Here is a 17,007-nt window from a genome sequence, read left to right as displayed (position 1 = left end):
ATTAAAAAGCAATAGGCCAACAGGTCAGTTACGGCTGCCCTGATGGGCGTACATATAGGTGGTGACTAAGTGCACTGCGCAAAAATTAAAGTTTGAAGAAAGTTTTTTCCCCTTATATAGTCTATGTATTGTTATGGTTTGTGTTACTCTTCAAAAATGTAATTACAAAAATGCAGTATATGAATAAGAGTTAGATTTGAATAACCTAACAATTAAAATGCATTTAGAAACATTTCAGTGTTCTTAGTATAAGTATAATGTCCCAAATAATATTTAAACATATTTATTAGACTGATATTACAAGTAAATACAACCCGTAAATAACAATATATTAACCATTTTCAAACATATTTGGTGAATACGCTTTATGCCAATGCCCTTTGTACATAATGCATACTTCATATATGTGCATAATATGTTCCAATCAGTGATTGAGGTGTGATCCAACAGAAAAAAAAAAAAAAAGTGATATTCTAGTACCTCTTACATAATTTAAACACACAAACCAAACAACTGTCAAAATGTTTTTGTTGAGAAAATCATATGTCTGCGTACAGCGGTGGTGGTGGGAGAAGCTCCAGTTCTGTGAAGTCAATCTCTTGTTCACTGCAAAAGAATTTGATCAAAAATCAGTTCAGTGTCAAAAAACATTATATAGCTTAATTACCCACGGGTTTAAGTTAAAAGATGAACTTGATTTTAATGTGTTCTTTATCAATTACTAATAGATTTTTTGTTTACAAAATGACACACAAAATGCTAATTCAGTCTTCTTATTGGGTGATTCTTGTATACTGATCTCTTCTTTGTCCATTGTGGCGAGTTGTACATACAGCTTCACATCAAAGTCAGACGTTTCCCTCTCTGATAATGATAAGGACAAACTTACGGCAATGGTGGCTCCTCAACGTCACACAAATCTGTTAAAAAGATAAAAACTAGATAAGTTTAAAAATCTTTCCTCCTCTCAGTTCTATGTCAACTGACATGTCACCAGCAACAAGTGGCTAACAAACAAACCCTAAACCAGTGCTGGTCTCTAGTGGCCTTAAAGTGGTGGGCTTTTATCTTATGTTCACATTATCAGTGAGAGTGACATGGGGGAGATTCAGAAAAAGCTAAACTTACTAGGCATCTCCAGGCTTTAGAGGAAACAGGATTAGAAAAGCATTAGAGCTCTTATTGAAAAGTATTTTTTTTTATTGTCATGTGCCAGTGTATAGAAAACGTACCTTGTAGCATTTGTGTCACCATTTTCCTTTAGTTCTTCTTTGTTGTGCTGAAAGAAAATGGCCAATTTCTGCAGTGCCTCTTGTCTTGTCCTGGAAAACATTAATATTCATCCCCCCAATCCACATAAATCATTTATTCCAATATGCACAATTAAATATTTATTTTTTTACTAATGATGAGTTTTTTGCTTTGGTTTAATTATAAGAAATTATACAGAACCAAAATGACAAATTTGTGTATTATCTAGTCAAATTTACACCAATCTTTATAGCTGCCCTTTCCTCCAAAATTGAAGTCTATTGCCTCTCTTGATCAAATATCATAAAGTAAAGTTAATTACTGGGATCAGAAAGTCAGGACAGGTCTAATTCAGTCACCTCTGTCTCAACTGTGAACCATAATCCTATGAACACAGCTGCCATTTGATAATATAAATTTATATAATTGTACAGTAACTTAATCCTGTGCTTTTGAGACCAGTGGGATACTCACTGGGTGTGCTGGTCCTCCAGGCTGGCATCGCTCAGGGTGTACTGGGTGCCATTATGGCTACATGCTGTCACCAACACAAACATGAAGCAAAACATGAAATCCACAGATGTAGGTGGGTCAGAGGCAGAGTTATGTAAAACCGAGAGGATGGAGGAAGTAAGCAAAGTACACTGTAAAACGATAAACTAACAGGATCAAAGCCCCTTGTTAGTCTGCCATGTCGACCAGAACATAAAACAACCACAGGCACAAACCCAGAAGGCTGCTCACTTCAAAAAGAAGCGGATGTTGAATTTACTTACACATCTCTGGGATTCGGGTAGACTGTTGTGGAAAACTCCTACGTAGAGAAAACAGAAACTAAATGTAAACAGACATATACATTTAAGAGAATCTTTCATGTGGGCAATCTGATGAAAAGAAGTGGGGAAACTCTCTTTAAGCAATGCAAAAGAATGACAACATTGATTCAAGAGCTACTTAAGCACTGAACGCAGTACAAAGCTGCAAACTTACAGGCTCTCATTGGAGGGAGACAGGGTTTCATCTTCACAGGGCCATTCCTCACTATCGTCTGTAACTGAGCAAAAACACATGAGTCTGGCAGAGCCCAGAGCACACAGCGATGAGAGATAGGAGGCAGGCCAACCACCTCAAATTACACAGAAATATACAAAAGAACGGCTGCAGACGAGAGAAGTGACACTACATTATATTAGGGCAATCCATTTTTTTAACAACAGTAAGGCTGCAACTAATGATTATTTCAGTGGCAACAAATCAGTACTTTAGCATTAGTCAACTAGTCAAATGATTATTTCCACTGTACAATCAAATTTTTAAAGACTTTTTTAACTAAATAAAGAAAAATTATAGAAAGCTTCTAGATTAAGAATATTTTGTGTAAAAAAAGGTTTAGAGCCACTATTGCTGTTACCAGCACATAACCAGATAACTAGAACAATGATCAAAAGACAATTATTCATGATTAGACAAATATGATTAAATATGAACTGAGCAAGGTTTTAATTCAAACACCAAACTGAATAATTCATATCTTGCACTCACAGCTGCTTGACAGTACAGGGTGGCTTGAGGAGCTGTAAAAAACAAAGCAATGTTGTGAGTATATTTAAAATCTTAAATTAAATTAAATATCTTAAATAAAATAAATTAAATAAGACTAAAAGAAATCTACTCTATACTGACCTAATACTGATGGTGTCTGGCTCCATGTTGCCTCCTCGTCCTGCTGCCTGCGCCTTCTTCCCAAGCTCCAACATCTCTTTTATATTCAGCTCCACATTCATGACAGAAATATAGCCATCTAAAAAGACAAGAAATACAAGTTACAAAACTCTTATTTGACTAGGTTTGGTGTCATAATAATTCTTTACTCACACTTATGGTTAGCATCTCGGGCCAGCCATTTCCCTTTGGGGCAGTTGGTGGTGCGGATGATGCTGACAGTGTCCCCACTTTTAACAGGGAGATCATTTTTGCGGACTTTACTTGCTACAGTTACTTTAGCGTGGTACATGGGCTCCTCTGCACCTGTTACCTAATATAGATTGCAACAGTTCCCATTATTTCCCATAAATAAATTCATAACCAAAATAAATACTCACTTTAAATTTCTTTTTCATTTCATTTTCCTTCTTCTCACGTTCTTTTTGGACTTTCTTCTCTCTCTCAAGACGCTGTTTTTCACGTTTTTTTTGTTCTTTGAAGTCAGAAGTGTTTGGGCTTTGGCATTCCTTACTACAAGAAATATAAGTTTTAACAAGCTAAATTATTATGTCTTCAAAACGAATGTTTTCAAAGTCCTTTACCTGTTGATCTGACTGTGAGACAAATAACCAGGCTCTCCACCATACCTACAGAAAGAAAAAAAATGACAAGAGTTTGATTTGGCCAAAAAATTGTGCTGAAATATACAGAACAGACCGTGTATTCCTCTGAAATATGTGGCCTGGCTCCTCCTTCTTAATACAAAAAAAATGCATTGTTAATTTTGGTTTCCTTTTTGTGATTGTGTAATTCAGAAGTAATATTTACCCCATGGTGGTTCGCAGCATAAGGATCTGCATACAATAAAAAAACTGAAAAGTCTAACATATTGTATATTTTGAAAACAAATTTGAAAAAAAAAAAACATACTCTTGAGTCCTTTCTGTTTGTGAGAGCTTTGATTCAATGCGAATTTGCCGATGTTTTCCACATCTTCATACACATTGTCACACATGGTCTGATGCATTTCTTGTTGATAGACTCTAAATAAAACAATTAAATCAGGCATTAGGTAATTACAGTGTATTTGAGTGATGACACTTAAATACATCAAATATTTATATGACTAATCTAGATCAAACCAAATCAGGATGACTTAAACCAAAATTAAGTATTTTTGTGCAAAAAACACCTTTTAATAAATGAAAGATAGTTAAGTTTAATGTGATACTAGAGAAAATTTTGGATAGACCAATAACATCTCCATGTAGACAAGTGGACCCCTTTAAAAAAAAAAAAATGACACTGCACACCTTTAAGCTTGTACCCCAAACTTAAGAGATCCTACCAACTTACCCAAATTCAAAGTTGTTACCATGTTCCCCCTGGTCCTCTGGTATGGAGTGGCAGTCTACTGCTTCTTTAGTGCAGCATGGAGGGCCTATAGTGGGCTCCTCGCGTTGGCTCCATTGTTCCAGTATCTCTGAGAACTCACTGAGGCTTATTGGTTCAGGAAGGATGGGTGGATTTGGGGATCTTATATTTGCATTACCAAGATCTAGTTCAGATTTCTGTGTAAGATCTGACCAGTTAGAGTGGGGCTCTGCAAAGTCTAAAGAGCCAGTGGCATCAAGTGGTGGGTCCGGTACCTTCAGGTCTAATGTGGCAATTTGCACAGCTTCATTCTCCTCTGCAGTTTCAATCTCAGAATTGTCAAAGTCAGAAAACTCAGGAGCATTTAAAACTGGGACTGTAGTGGGATTGTCTGGTGCCCGTTCATGTACCACTGTGTGGTTCAGCTTCAGTGACACATCTAAAAAAGAAATAACTGAAGTAGATCTTACGTATAATGGCTGAAATAATGTAACATATTACATTGTATAAAACAAAATGAGTGATTGTGAAATTACATTATTGGTTATAGAAATGCTCACTTATTTTTGGCAATAGCAAAACTGGGTCTGTACATTTTAAGCAAAATGTAATCTCAAAACTGAGGTTCAGTTAATAATGAGCCTTGGTCTTTTTAATTAAGATAAAACTACATCCTTTTTCAGTAAAGGTGGTTTGGGGAGTTCAGACTTTAGAGGAAATATTCAATTTTTTAAAAAAAATTAATTAGTAAACGTCTGAAGAACTCAAGTTAACAAATCTTATAAGTTTTGCATATAAAATAAACTGGTATTGATACAAAGGAAAAAGCACCCTAGGTAAAACATTGATAATAAAGATTCAGTACAGTGCATGAATATCAAACTCCCCTGCAATATTCCTAAGATATACATTTGGTAAAATATCATACACTAAAACAAAACAAACTTGAATTATACATAGCATTTCCTGATACAGTTTCTCTTCATTAAGACACTTTCCAAATAAAGTAATTTTTTCATGATTCATGCATCTGTGAAAATATTGCAAGCCTTATATTCAGCAGTGATATATAAACACACCTTGACATGTGTGTGGCATGTAACTACTGAGGTCGACCACCGGAGGCCTGGAGGGCTTTGTCGGCTCTGGCCCCAGAGCCCACGGTTCAGGTAAAGGCTTCTTTTGAGGAGATGTAGGACGGGGATCACCAATTCTGGCAAAAGGACGAGTACCTTTGTCCTTACCAAAGTGCTTCTCTAATGGAGACTCTAGGTATACAATGTAATAAAATATTCAAAGCAGCATTATTATTATAATAAAAAGATAATGGTGAAACTTACTGAATGTTGTGGTGCCTTTACTAAATGGTCTGGCTGAGATATAGATTAAGTTGGGGAGGTTCAGTGGAGGAGATATGGGTGGGGGCGCGGGTAATTCTAGCGTGGTGCTGTGGGTGCTCTTTGTGGGTGAGACTCTGCTTTTGGAGGCACTCTCTGGTGAACTACTCTTTGGCTTAATGGATGACATCACCTGTCGACAGGAGAACCTCTTCTTGGCCTTGTCCAGTGTGCTGCACAATCTGCTGTCTGAGTCATGAGCCTCAGCAGAGGGAGGGCTCACGGTGATGTCAGGGCTGGACACAGTGCACTCACTGGTCTTCTCACTGCCCTGGAGTGAGGCCCTGTCATCTGTGGTCTGCTCCACTGAAGGCAGCTCTCCAGGAGCACTAGCTGGTCGACTAGTTAAATCTGCATATGTGGGCTCTTCCCCGTGTTCGGAACTAGCCTTGGCAGTTTTAGACTTGAAAGGCAGGAGCAACCCTTTTTTCCTGCTTTTGGTTTGTTGCAAACCATCAACCTCCAGTTTATGTTCTTTTTTGGATGGCTGATCTGCTTTCATCTCTTTATGTAAGATGGGGAGCACTAGGGGCATCTGTCTATCTTTGAGGGAGTGTCTTGATGTAGCGTCACCATTAGTACTGTAAGATGTAGGTGAGCGGGGGGGGTATGAAATGGGCCTCTTCCCTCCTGAAGTTCTCAGTCCATCTCTAAAGAAGACCCTGGGGACCACTGGAGCCATGTTGTCCACAGCCATGTGGACATTGCTGACCATAGAGGTGCAATGACCTCCTGGAGGAGGCAAGTGCTTGGGCTTTCCAGCTACAGCTGGTCGGCTGGCTCTAGACACAGTCATCAGAGCTTCCTCCTGAAACTTGGCTCTCAATGCTTTGAAGTTTATTGATGTCTCCTACAAAGAAAAACATGAGAAAACAGCATAGGCTTTTAAATACTGATTCATACTAAATAAAATGGTGCCGTTTTGAAGAGACAGGAGAGGGAGACAAAGCACAGTTAGCCTACAAACGTTTGTGTAGTTTTTTTCTGGCCAGTTAACCTTTACAGTTCTGGCCTCTTTCTCTTCTGCAGGTTTTTTTTTTTTTTTAATTTGTGGGTGTAGAAAATAAGTAGTGGTAAGTAAGTGGGTTACTTCAATTAATATTGAACGTGTCCATGAGAGACTGCTAGTTCTCTTTCATCAGATGGCGCACAAAATAAAATTAATTAAGACAAAGCAGCCAACTCTAGTTTAAAACTTGAATTGACAATGACCGACAAAGCTCGTAAAAGGGCATAGATTTAAATCAGATTAACAGGGATAGATAGTTTGTTTATTAGTCTAGGATTAATGCTAGAGTGCGTGTTTGAGTTTACCTCCTCCATTGTAACTCGTTTGGTTCATCACTGTTCGGATTCTGCCGTAGAAAAAAAATCGGGCGTTTGCACTGATGATACAAACTGGACATGTACATTCATCAAATGCTTTTCCTTCTAAAACTGGACCGACAAAACCCATATGCTTTGAAACCGCCGCCATCAGCCGCGGGTACGTGCACGTGAGCTGCCCGGGAGCGTGCCCGTACATATATTGATGTGGAGCGCCAGCCCCTGGCGGATAGTGGCATTGCACTCTTGGCAGTCAAACACAGTAGTAGCCTAGTACACGGTAGACCTGATGGTTATAGGTCCGTAAAGCTTATCTTTGTTTCCAACTTTAGGAAATTACTTTCCTCATGATGAGTACGAGTCTGAATTCCTGTAAGCGCGTGTTTACACTTGATCAATCATTCACTTTATTGATCTGATTGCGTTAGCCCTCTGTCCTGGACACAGATATTTTCCTAGGCCTATTTTCATAGGTCATTCTGTCTGAAGTTATTTTCACGATGCGATTATTTATTTGTTTCATTCGGAGCTTATGCATGATTCTATTTTTTCTCAGGGTTTTCAACACTGAAGGGACCCCGGATACCAGGTGATTTTACAGGCTTTATATTCTAATCTCAACACACATCTTTGTAGCATATTTAGGATATATTTGGAATGTCTCTCCTTAATATAAGCATATAACATTCATAAAATGAGCTGTGTTTTGGTTTTAACAGGGGTTCATCTAGAAGAACAAGAGATGCAAGCACACCTCAGTCCATTAACTGCAAGCTGGGCAGATGGTCATCTTGGAGCCCATGTAACTCTTGCACAGACAAAACTGTAAGTTGTCACATTGTAGGATTGTGTGACAATTAATCCAAATTAACTCTATTTTCAAATTTACTAATCCTGGTCTCAGTTTCGAGCTAGACGCTTGGAGAAGCCCTCACAGTTTGGGGGCGGTCAGTGCTATGAGACGCTGTGGGAAAAACAAAGATGTCCTGATGCACAGGAGCCATGTATGGTGACAGACTACTGTGAAGACAAATTTACATGCACCAGTTCAGGTAGGAGGTCCAAGGAGTAACAAGAAAGATAACAGCCCCACCCTATATCCACCTATTAATTTTGCATTTAACATTGTATTTGAACTTCACATACAGGCCGTTGTATCAGTCAGTCTCTTCGCTGTAATGATGAGAGCGACTGTGGTGACAGTTCTGATGAAAATGATTGTGCAGAAAGCCATCCAAGAGAGGATTATTGTTCTTCTCTGCTGTCTATCCCTGGAGCAAAGGATGGCGTTCAAGGGTAAAGCAATGCATATATATATATATATATATATATATATATATATATATATATATATATATATATATATATATATATATATATATATGCGCGTGTGTGTGTGTTGAGTTATTCACTCTTTCACTTTCTTTTAGCTATAACATCTTAACAGAAGAATTTGTAGACCCTATACTTGACCCACATTATTTTGGTGAATCATGTGAATATGTCTACAATGGAGAATGGAACAAATTTACATATGATGCCTTATGTGAGAAGCTGAGCTACAATTCAGCAGAGAAAAACTTCAGGAAACCTTACAACTATCATACTTACCAATTTGTGGTGAGAAAATTGTTTTAGTTGTTACATTTTGCAATCTAGTCTATACATATGCATATACATGTTATGCCAATTTGTGCTAGGCTGAGGCTACATCTGAAGGAACTCATGAGTACTACGAGGACATAGCAAGTTTGTTGAGTGCGAGAAAAACTGAGAACTCTGCAAACGCTGGCTTTTCTGTGGGTGTCATGTATGTGGAAGTGGGTCTGTCTGCCAGTGTGGAAACTCAGTTTGTCAACAACATTACACAGTATAAGGGACAGGTAAAAGAATATGTTTTTATTTATGAATGCATTTCTTTTGATTTTTTAAATGTCTCAAAAAGGCACCCAATAGGAAAAGATATTATGCAACTAAATTCAACAAATGATCCACTTATTTAGTAAACTGAGTTGATATATTGTCCATGATGATAATGTAAGAACTTTCACACCTCTAATACTGACTTGACATATCTCTTTTGTTTCAGGAGTTTGGATTTGTTCGTCTTTTTTCTAAAATACAAACAGCTCTTTTCAAGATGAGGAGCAGCGGCTTGATGCTTCACGAGGACATGTTACTGGATCTGATGGCTCTGCCCGAGGTGTATGATTATGGGATGTACTCTCGATTCATTCACACCTATGGAACCCATTTCGTCACAGAGGGAACTATGGGAGGAACACTTGAGAATGTTGTGGTCATCAACAAAACCAAAACTGAAAAATCAAGTACAGTAGGCTATTTTTACGACTTATGAAGCTATTTCTCCTCAACATAGCCTTCGCCATGTTATTGCTTATTCTCTTGTGTTAACAGTCCTAAACAGCTATTTGCTTGGAGGTTGCTTAGGTGCTTCCATTGGCATAGCTGCTCCCTTAAAAGGAATGGGAGAAGTAGGTCTCAAAGTGGATGGTCAAAAATGTGGTAGAATGGGAGAAGGTACAAGAGGTGAGTGATTGTGAAGGTGCAGTGTCTTGAAGATCTATGTTTAGGTCACGATAACAAACTTAGAAGTGAAGTGAAGTAGGACAATCATACTAAACCATTTTCTAAGTAAACATATTTTGGCTGACAACATATAAATAGTGCAATGAAACACTTAAACAGTTATCTATAAGATGCTTTATTGCTATCGAAGGAAATTTTAAGTTCAGCAGCAACAACAAGGAAACAAACGTAGTAACATAGCAGTCAGTCCTCTTGCATTCATCAGCTGTAGGGATTCATTGTACATGGACATATGGCATGTGGGACAAACCACTTCCAGATTATTTCTGTGGAGCAGGACAGGGACAACAACCTGTCCCCAAAGGCACTCTCCTGTCCAGTGATGGTGATAATGTGTCAAATAAATGTATTATTATTGGAGCATCTAAAACTCAAATGTCATCATACAGGGCTATCGAAAAATCAATAGAGTAATTATCATGACAGGTGTACCTATGTTGAAGAAATGTTTTTGTTTTAGAAACTGACAGACATTCAGTGGACATTAAGGACATCATTTCTCTCGTGAAGGGGGGTGTCACAGTGTCAGCTGCGGGTGTTATGGTCATCAAGGATCCTGACACATACAGAAAGTGGGGTGCAACACTCAAATACCATCCAGTTCTTATAGACTATGAGGTAATCCATCACTTATAGAGAGACTTTTGGAGTTGTTGCGGAGCTACACTGACTATTTTAACCAAAATGTTTAAAATGCAATAATCTGTCACTAATTCATATAGAGATTTATATAGAGAGGGTCCATTATGAATATTCTTTCCTTTCTCAGGTCATGCCCATTTTTGAGCTGGTGCGTCGCAGTACCTCTGTTGACCATGTGGGGCAGCGCTTGGCCAACCTTGAGAGGGGGTTTGATGAGTACCTGCAGGAGTTTGACCCCTGTCGCTGTGCCCCCTGCCTTCACAGAGGATTCCCCATCCTGTCTGGAACCTCTTGTACCTGTGAATGTAGAGCAGGCTATGAAGGAGAGGCCTGTGAAAAGACTAAACGAACAGGTAACAGGAGGATTCACTATATCCCAAATATTACCAGTTATATTGTTATTGTCCTGTTAAAATATGTATTAGAAATGTGTTTTTAAAATGCCGAATTTAGTTGTTTGCTGTGCACAGACAGAAGAACTGATGGGGCTTGGTCATGCTGGGGTCCATGGACAGCTTGTTCATCGGGCAGAAAAATACGCTCTAGAACCTGCAACAACCCTCCCCCAAGTCAAGGCGGAGCCCGATGTTTGGGCTCCTCCTCTCAGAGTCGAATGTGTTAAAGAACACTGTGACAAGTTCACTTCAATAAAGTTAGTACACCTTCTGCTGCTCTACGCTAAATATTTCATTTTTACAGTGACATTGATGCAGAGTTATTTTTATTTGAATCAGTTCAATGTGCAAATGACTCTTTTCTGGAAAGGGAATAAAACAACTGAGTAAACTGAAGCCACATTAGAAAGTAAAAATTATGCAACCACCAAAGTTGTCTAGACAGTGAAGTGCTTTAATCACATAATTAAAGAAAATACATGTATTAAAAACACTCTGTAGATTCCTGTGGCAGACCTAGGCAGGCCATGCCTCCATTGCTGGGAGCTGGATTGTTACACTGACGGGCCCTGCTCATCCTTCCTCCGCTACAGGATGACCATGCACTCCAACAGCTCCAACTCCCGTCAATGCCTAGATCTAATACAATAAATTAACATAATTAATTATTAACAGAAGAATTCACACAAAGGTTATTAATGATAAAATAGGACTTTGTTATTAACTTGTTGGACGCTGGGTGATCTCACAGGCTCTTCCACTGTATCCATTTGGACAAATACACTCACATCTGGTCCCTAGTCACATCACAGTTGAATTGCATTTGGGGTAGTATATGTTATATGAGCATAAGTTTGTAAAATATTTCAAAATGTAAAATTCTCATAATATTAAGTGGATAAGCTTCATTTTTGAAGTTCTCTGTTTTATACCTTTGAGCACAGCAACTCCATTGTTGCGACAGAGGGCACATCTACACGGGCTGACCTCAGTGAGGTACTCGGAGAGTGCTCTTTTCAGGTTTCTCTTTAAGATATCACTCTGAGTGAAGTCTCTGGATGTTACCAGCTCATACAGTGGTTTGGTCTGTTAAATGACACATCAGTGATTCAATATTTCACCTTGTGAAAAGATCTTAACTAAGATAAGAATAACTCACTGTTCTTCGAATGAAGTCAGGGTTAAAACGTACTCCTTGACCCCACAGTTGCATCAGTTTTGGATCAGGCAGTTTTTTAGAGACAAGTGCAGTTACAGATTCACTGCTTCCACCTTTTACTACAGCCACAAAATCCTCTGCCATGCGCCCTTTAGTGGTGTCCTCTAGCAGGGACAAGTTTGTTCATTACTGAATGCTTCATTTAGACCATAAGAATTGATCAGTTTGTGTACATACCTCCCATCTCATTTAGCAGTCCATCACAGCCTCCTCCTTCAAAACCACCGGTTACATACACTCCTTTAATATTGGCACCCAATCTGAGGCCAACCTGCACGCAGTTTTTGTAGTCATCCAAAGTGTAATCTATCCAAACAGTTACAGCATTTTCAAATCCAAGATAGTACATACTACAGCATATTGGACATATATTTCTTTTTGTACTTGTTAGCCATCTCTTGACTAATTCTCAGTCTGAATTTGAATGCACTGACCAGTTTTCTCCAGTTTCTGTTTGTCTAAAATGATGGTGTGTTCATAGGTTCCTCCCAGCGCGGCCTCAGTGACGTAGTGGGTGCCATAGTCTCTGTAAATCAGCCTGTACTCTCCATAGACATAAGACTGTGGAAGGGAGCGAAGTCGCTGCAGGAACTCGGGGTGGAGCATCAGTTCATCAGATTTAAGAATGTACTGGGCCAACTCCAGTTCTGCTTTGGCCTTGATGAAGCTGCTAGTCTGAAAGAAGGGACCAAAACACACACAGTAATGTGGAGCCGATAGGCTAAAGGTAGAGCTCATGGTCTTACTTTGGCACTTGCTCTGCGAAACTTCCTTATAGATTTGGAGTATTTGGAGTCAGCATAGTTAAATCCAAATTCAAAAACACCAGGAATAGCAAAGCCAATGGAGACAGAGGTTTTGGATGAGTGCTCCCTTATGGTGTGTTCCATAAACATAGAGTATGTGTCAAAATGCTGCAAGGTGAAGTCATAGGAACCTCTTGTCTACAGAAAAATAAATAAATAAAAAACACAGTATAACCAACTCGTTCTCACAAGGGTCCATTCTAGGGTCTATTTAATTTTAAACTCATCAAAGTAAAATGTTACTTCACAGTTGAGGGCCAAATTTTGTAGTTAACATTTTTTTTCTCATTATAATTTTATGGCAATTATCCCAATGCAGTCATTGGGACAAGTTGCATTTGCTTTATTTTCTTCCAACAGATTTACCTGAAGAGTGTACTGCTGTAAATTGTAGGGCTTCCTGAATCTATTGTCTTGAATGTAGTGTGGAAGACAGCTGCCAGCGTAGTATCTGTTATCTAGCACCACTCCCTCCAACTTACTGTTCAAGATGTTTATCCTGTAGACACAAGAACAAAGACAAGGAGAAAGCTGATCAGTGGGGGACATATTGAGTCCAGATTTAAATAATATGTGAGATGGACCAACCCCTTGGCCAGGTTTTCAATGCCCCAGTACTCCTCGGCATACTCCCTGCAGGGGTGGATGTCTCGCCTGCAACCTGCTTCATCTGAGTTATCCCCACAGTCGTCCTCCCCATTACACTGCAAGGTTCGAGGAATACAGCGACCTGAAGCAGTTAATATGAAACAATAACGCATGACAACAAAAAAGTCAACATCTGGCATTTTGATTATGAGCCTTAGAGTTCCAGCAGAGGTGGATATTTTCTGCACAGCTTGCTTATAGTGTTTATAGTTTATAGGTTTGTAGTGAAACAGGACTTTAAATGTCCACGTGCAGTCTTTAGAAATTGAGATTTTAGTCGTCAAGACTCAAAATATCAACACAACTTGGCAGCCACTGATTACCCTGCAATTAAAAAATCTGTATCTTTAATTTTAGGTGTACAATTCATGGTAATATGTTCCCATGTGTTATTTTATATTTATTCCTCTTTCTTTTTTTTTTTTTTTTTTTTGACAGGACTGTCCCATAGACCCTAAGTTATTTATTCATAAGCTAAAACAACAAGACAAAGCCAAACCTGTGTGGGTGCACAGGAAGCCCTCACACACTGGGATGTTGTTGCATTTGTAGCGCTCTGAGACAGTGCAGGCCTCCACCTCTCTGTCATGAAAATGGCATGGCTCTCCTCCAAACTGTGAGGGCTGTGTGAGCCTGCTGAAGCGATACTGGAGAGAGACAGAGACAAACATAAACGGTAACAATAAACAGCCGCTATAGCCAATAAAGGAGTCTGAGGAGCTGTGAGGACGCTCAGGGGGACTGTAACAGCTACAATCAGATTAGCCTCCTGTTTTCACTTTGTCATGTCAAGGTTATTAATCTGGCTCAGTGCAAAGTGGATGAGATGGAGTGCAGGGGTGCAGCAGAGGAGACAGTGGAGGGAGTGCACACACATAAAACAGTTACAGTACACAGTAGCCCTTGGTCATCCTGGCTGCACTGTTAAAGGTCTCATATTACACAAAATGTATTCTTTGAGCTTTAAGTTATGTTATAATGCTGTTACCTCCTCAACAACAGATTTGCATTTAGTTTCAATCACACACGTTTGAGTTATCCTTCATGTGTGTCTACAACTCCAAACCTCAAAATGTTCCATTCCACCTTGTAATGTCATGAAGTGGTAGTTTTCAAGGTAGTATCTACCTTTTACATTTGTTGAGTAGTGCCTGGAAATTCCAGGGCTGACATGATCCAAATAATTCTATAATGAAGCTGAATTGAGTTTAAACACACAGTGGAGCACTTCCTGTATTAACACATGACATCACATGGTGCAACAGTGCGCTTTCTGTTTGAGAGAAGAACTCTGCCTAACTATGCAGGGTTTGTGTGTTAAATATGTGTGAATGAAACACAAAATGCAACTACAGGTATGTTTTTGAGGAAACAACATTATAACATAGATCAGAAAATAGCATAATATGAGCTCTTTAAAAAGTATTATTTATGGGAGTATAATACTGTTGTGTATTGCTCAGTTCAGTTTCTAGTCCACAATGTGAAAATAGAAGTAAATACAGTAAATTATATAACTTACAGATGAACTCTGGAACAAACTAGCACTCTGTCTCTTTTTAACACCTTTAAACCTTTAAACACCTTTACTATTCTAAAGGAATATCATATCTTTTATAATACGTACCCTCTTTTTTTGACAGACGTCACATCTTGACCACTGGCTCCACTCAGACACAATGCAGTCCACTGGATAAACTACATCAGAGGGAGCTTGGCGTACAGATACATGCCCTGATTTTGTAGCTTGCAATGTACTATAAATACATTAATAACATTTTAAATAAGTGAACATATTAAAATTTTTCTGCACAGGTCTAGAAAAAGAGGCTAATCTCAATATAGACATAGTATATGTAGCTGCTTACCTCAGAATGCAGAAGCCCAGAGTTATATGCAATAAATAGCTTTTGGGGTCTATCACTTGGGGAAGCATGACTGTGTATCAGGAACGATAGAGGAGAGATAGCCAGTGCAGGTCTTAAGTCTGTGTCAACAAAAATTGATCGATAATGGCCCAGATATGAACTCCATGTGGTGTTTGGAAGTAGACTTCAAACACTTGCAGGTTGTGATGCTACACCCCTGTTCAACACAATTGGGTACAGATTTACTGGGGCCGCTTTGCTGAAATGTCCTACGTGAAATGTTTTGGGGTGCAGATCTCATATGCAAATAAATGAAAGCCTGATGACACACATTTTCGTAAATGCACCCTACCCAAGTCTGGACTCAGGACCTGCAAACATCTGAGGTAATTGTGTCGATAGCAAATATCACATGACTTGTCAAATACTGGGATTCCTATGTGTATGTTAAATTAATTAAGATAATAGTATAATTGTTTTCAATTTGCAATTTCTATGAGCTAACAATGAAAGCACACCACTGTATGGTAATCACATTATTTTATTGTGATGAACAGTTGCATGGGAACAGTGAATGGGGAGGTCATAGACGTACAAAAGTCTTTCATCTTTTCATGTCCGCTCTCAGTTTTATAAATAAATGTACAAAACATTTGGGCTTTATCTTATTTTCTTACAGGTGGGGCTAAATTTGTACAGCTTGCATTTACCAGCAGTTCACTATTTTTGATTGATTTTTTTCCCCTATAATAACAGTGAGCTGTTTACTGTACATAATGACAGTCAACAAAAATAAACATAAGGCAATGAGACACTCTTTCTCTGAGCTCATGTTTAGATTTCACATTTTCAGATAGGACTCACACACAACTGAGGAGTAAAATGTGTAAACAATACAATGGTAGAAAACAATAATATGCAGGAAGTCCTGCAATTTATTATAAAATTCTGGTAAATTCTGGTTTTTCATCTCTCAAGTTCACAACAAGTGAGACATATTTTATTCCAAATGGCCATGTAACACAGATTCACAGTTCATAAGTAAACAGAAGAAGAAAACTTAGAAATGGCAGCGAAAGCTAACGAACATCCAGACGTCTATGGAGGTGCTGGTCGGACACACAGAGGATGGCAGAGGCAGAGAGCATTGTATATGGCACAGAGGCTCAGGGATGGGGCACTGGGACGATTCTTATTTACAAAATAAATGTTTGGCAAATCTGATTTAAAGATTGATGCTCAAAGTCATCTGATAACTCGAATGACTCTGCATCATCAATATTACTTCACAGCTTAGAAAATATTGAGTACAAGCTCATCTTGATTTGTTGAAATCTTTAAAGAAGCTGCTCACACTGGAGTCCATGGACCTGTTGGTACATGCAAATGGATGAATCATGAGCCACTAGATGAGAGCTTTTGGCAAATCCATCTGCTGGTCCAGTCTTCACTGGTGACAGCTTTCAGCTGTAAAGATACGGTCTCCTTGTTCACCTTCCACAGGAGCAGCCTTGTATAGAGCCAGGATTTCCAACCAAAGTTCAAAGGTCACTTCCCGACAGACTGGTACATTTGTGGAGTACAGTATATGGCCTCTTGCAGAAAGCAGATGCAAAGATTCAAGTCCTTTTAAAGGTTAATAAACAGCTCATCTGTTTAAGTGTGTAGAGCTGGCTGCTCCAGAAGCAGCAGGTCACAGTCACAGTCCCTCTCTCTTCTCTCGGTTGTAAAACACCATTTTCAGAGTCTGTCATCTGAAACACAAGA

General features: G+C 38.9%; 4 protein-coding genes across 10 annotated transcripts in view; 1 reads left to right on the top strand and 3 right to left on the bottom strand.

The window, feature by feature from the left end:
* Positions 1-267: 267 nt before the first annotated feature.
* Positions 268-7,211, bottom strand: si:ch211-188c16.1 (uncharacterized protein LOC562677 homolog). Of its 7 annotated transcripts, XM_055151838.1 has the most exons (20): positions 7,041-7,211; positions 5,670-6,576; positions 5,409-5,597; positions 4,605-4,768; positions 4,312-4,526; positions 3,886-3,998; positions 3,784-3,809; positions 3,673-3,710; positions 3,558-3,602; positions 3,354-3,486; positions 3,127-3,286; positions 2,935-3,052; positions 2,788-2,825; positions 2,242-2,305; positions 2,028-2,065; positions 1,726-1,789; positions 1,233-1,322; positions 1,129-1,142; positions 890-920; positions 268-606 (listed from the first exon to the last, which is right to left on the bottom strand). In XM_055151838.1, the coding sequence occupies exons 1-20, from the start codon at positions 7,047-7,049 to the stop codon at positions 540-542; spliced, it is 2,523 nt and encodes an 840-aa protein (XP_055007813.1). In that variant the 5' UTR covers positions 7,050-7,211; the 3' UTR covers positions 268-539. The 7 variants fall into 7 exon arrangements, with proteins under 7 accessions (XP_055007813.1, XP_055007808.1, XP_055007811.1 ...); XM_055151833.1 differs by having other exon boundaries at positions 4,312-4,768; XM_055151836.1 differs by having other exon boundaries at positions 2,242-2,299; positions 4,312-4,768.
* A 239-nt stretch (positions 7,212-7,450) lies between these two features.
* On the top strand, positions 7,451-10,927 carry c8a (complement component 8, alpha polypeptide). The gene is made up of 11 exons (XM_020939533.2): positions 7,451-7,641; positions 7,772-7,877; positions 7,957-8,104; positions 8,201-8,348; positions 8,483-8,672; positions 8,753-8,935; positions 9,142-9,382; positions 9,471-9,602; positions 10,123-10,280; positions 10,432-10,657; positions 10,775-10,927. The coding sequence occupies exons 1-11, from the start codon at positions 7,553-7,555 to the stop codon at positions 10,924-10,926; spliced, it is 1,773 nt and encodes a 590-aa protein (XP_020795192.1). The 5' UTR covers positions 7,451-7,552; the 3' UTR covers position 10,927.
* A 235-nt stretch (positions 10,928-11,162) lies between these two features.
* c8b (complement component 8, beta polypeptide) lies at positions 11,163-15,568 on the bottom strand. The gene is made up of 12 exons (XM_020939534.2): positions 15,241-15,568; positions 15,000-15,129; positions 13,872-14,019; positions 13,313-13,454; positions 13,091-13,223; positions 12,665-12,862; positions 12,353-12,593; positions 12,096-12,224; positions 11,859-12,022; positions 11,632-11,785; positions 11,425-11,496; positions 11,163-11,338 (listed from the first exon to the last, which is right to left on the bottom strand). Exons 1-12 carry the CDS (start codon positions 15,306-15,308, stop codon positions 11,184-11,186), a joined length of 1,734 nt encoding a protein of 577 aa, XP_020795193.1. The 5' UTR covers positions 15,309-15,568; the 3' UTR covers positions 11,163-11,183.
* Positions 15,569-15,763: 195 nt separating this feature from the next.
* Positions 15,764-17,007, bottom strand: part of dab1b (DAB adaptor protein 1b) — a 100,236-nt gene continuing 98,992 nt past the window's right edge. The window contains exon 18 of the mRNA XM_020939423.2: positions 15,764-16,994. The gene's annotated coding sequence lies outside the window, so the exon portion shown is untranslated. The remainder of the gene's footprint in view (positions 16,995-17,007) is intronic.

This window comes from Boleophthalmus pectinirostris, unplaced genomic scaffold (assembly GCF_026225935.1).
Source record: "Boleophthalmus pectinirostris isolate CB_2022bp ecotype Guang Dong unplaced genomic scaffold, ASM2622593v1 HiC_scaffold_16, whole genome shotgun sequence".
Classification (NCBI taxonomy): Eukaryota; Metazoa; Chordata; class Actinopteri; order Gobiiformes; family Gobiidae; genus Boleophthalmus; species Boleophthalmus pectinirostris.
This window is presented reverse-complemented; position numbering and strand designations above follow the sequence as displayed.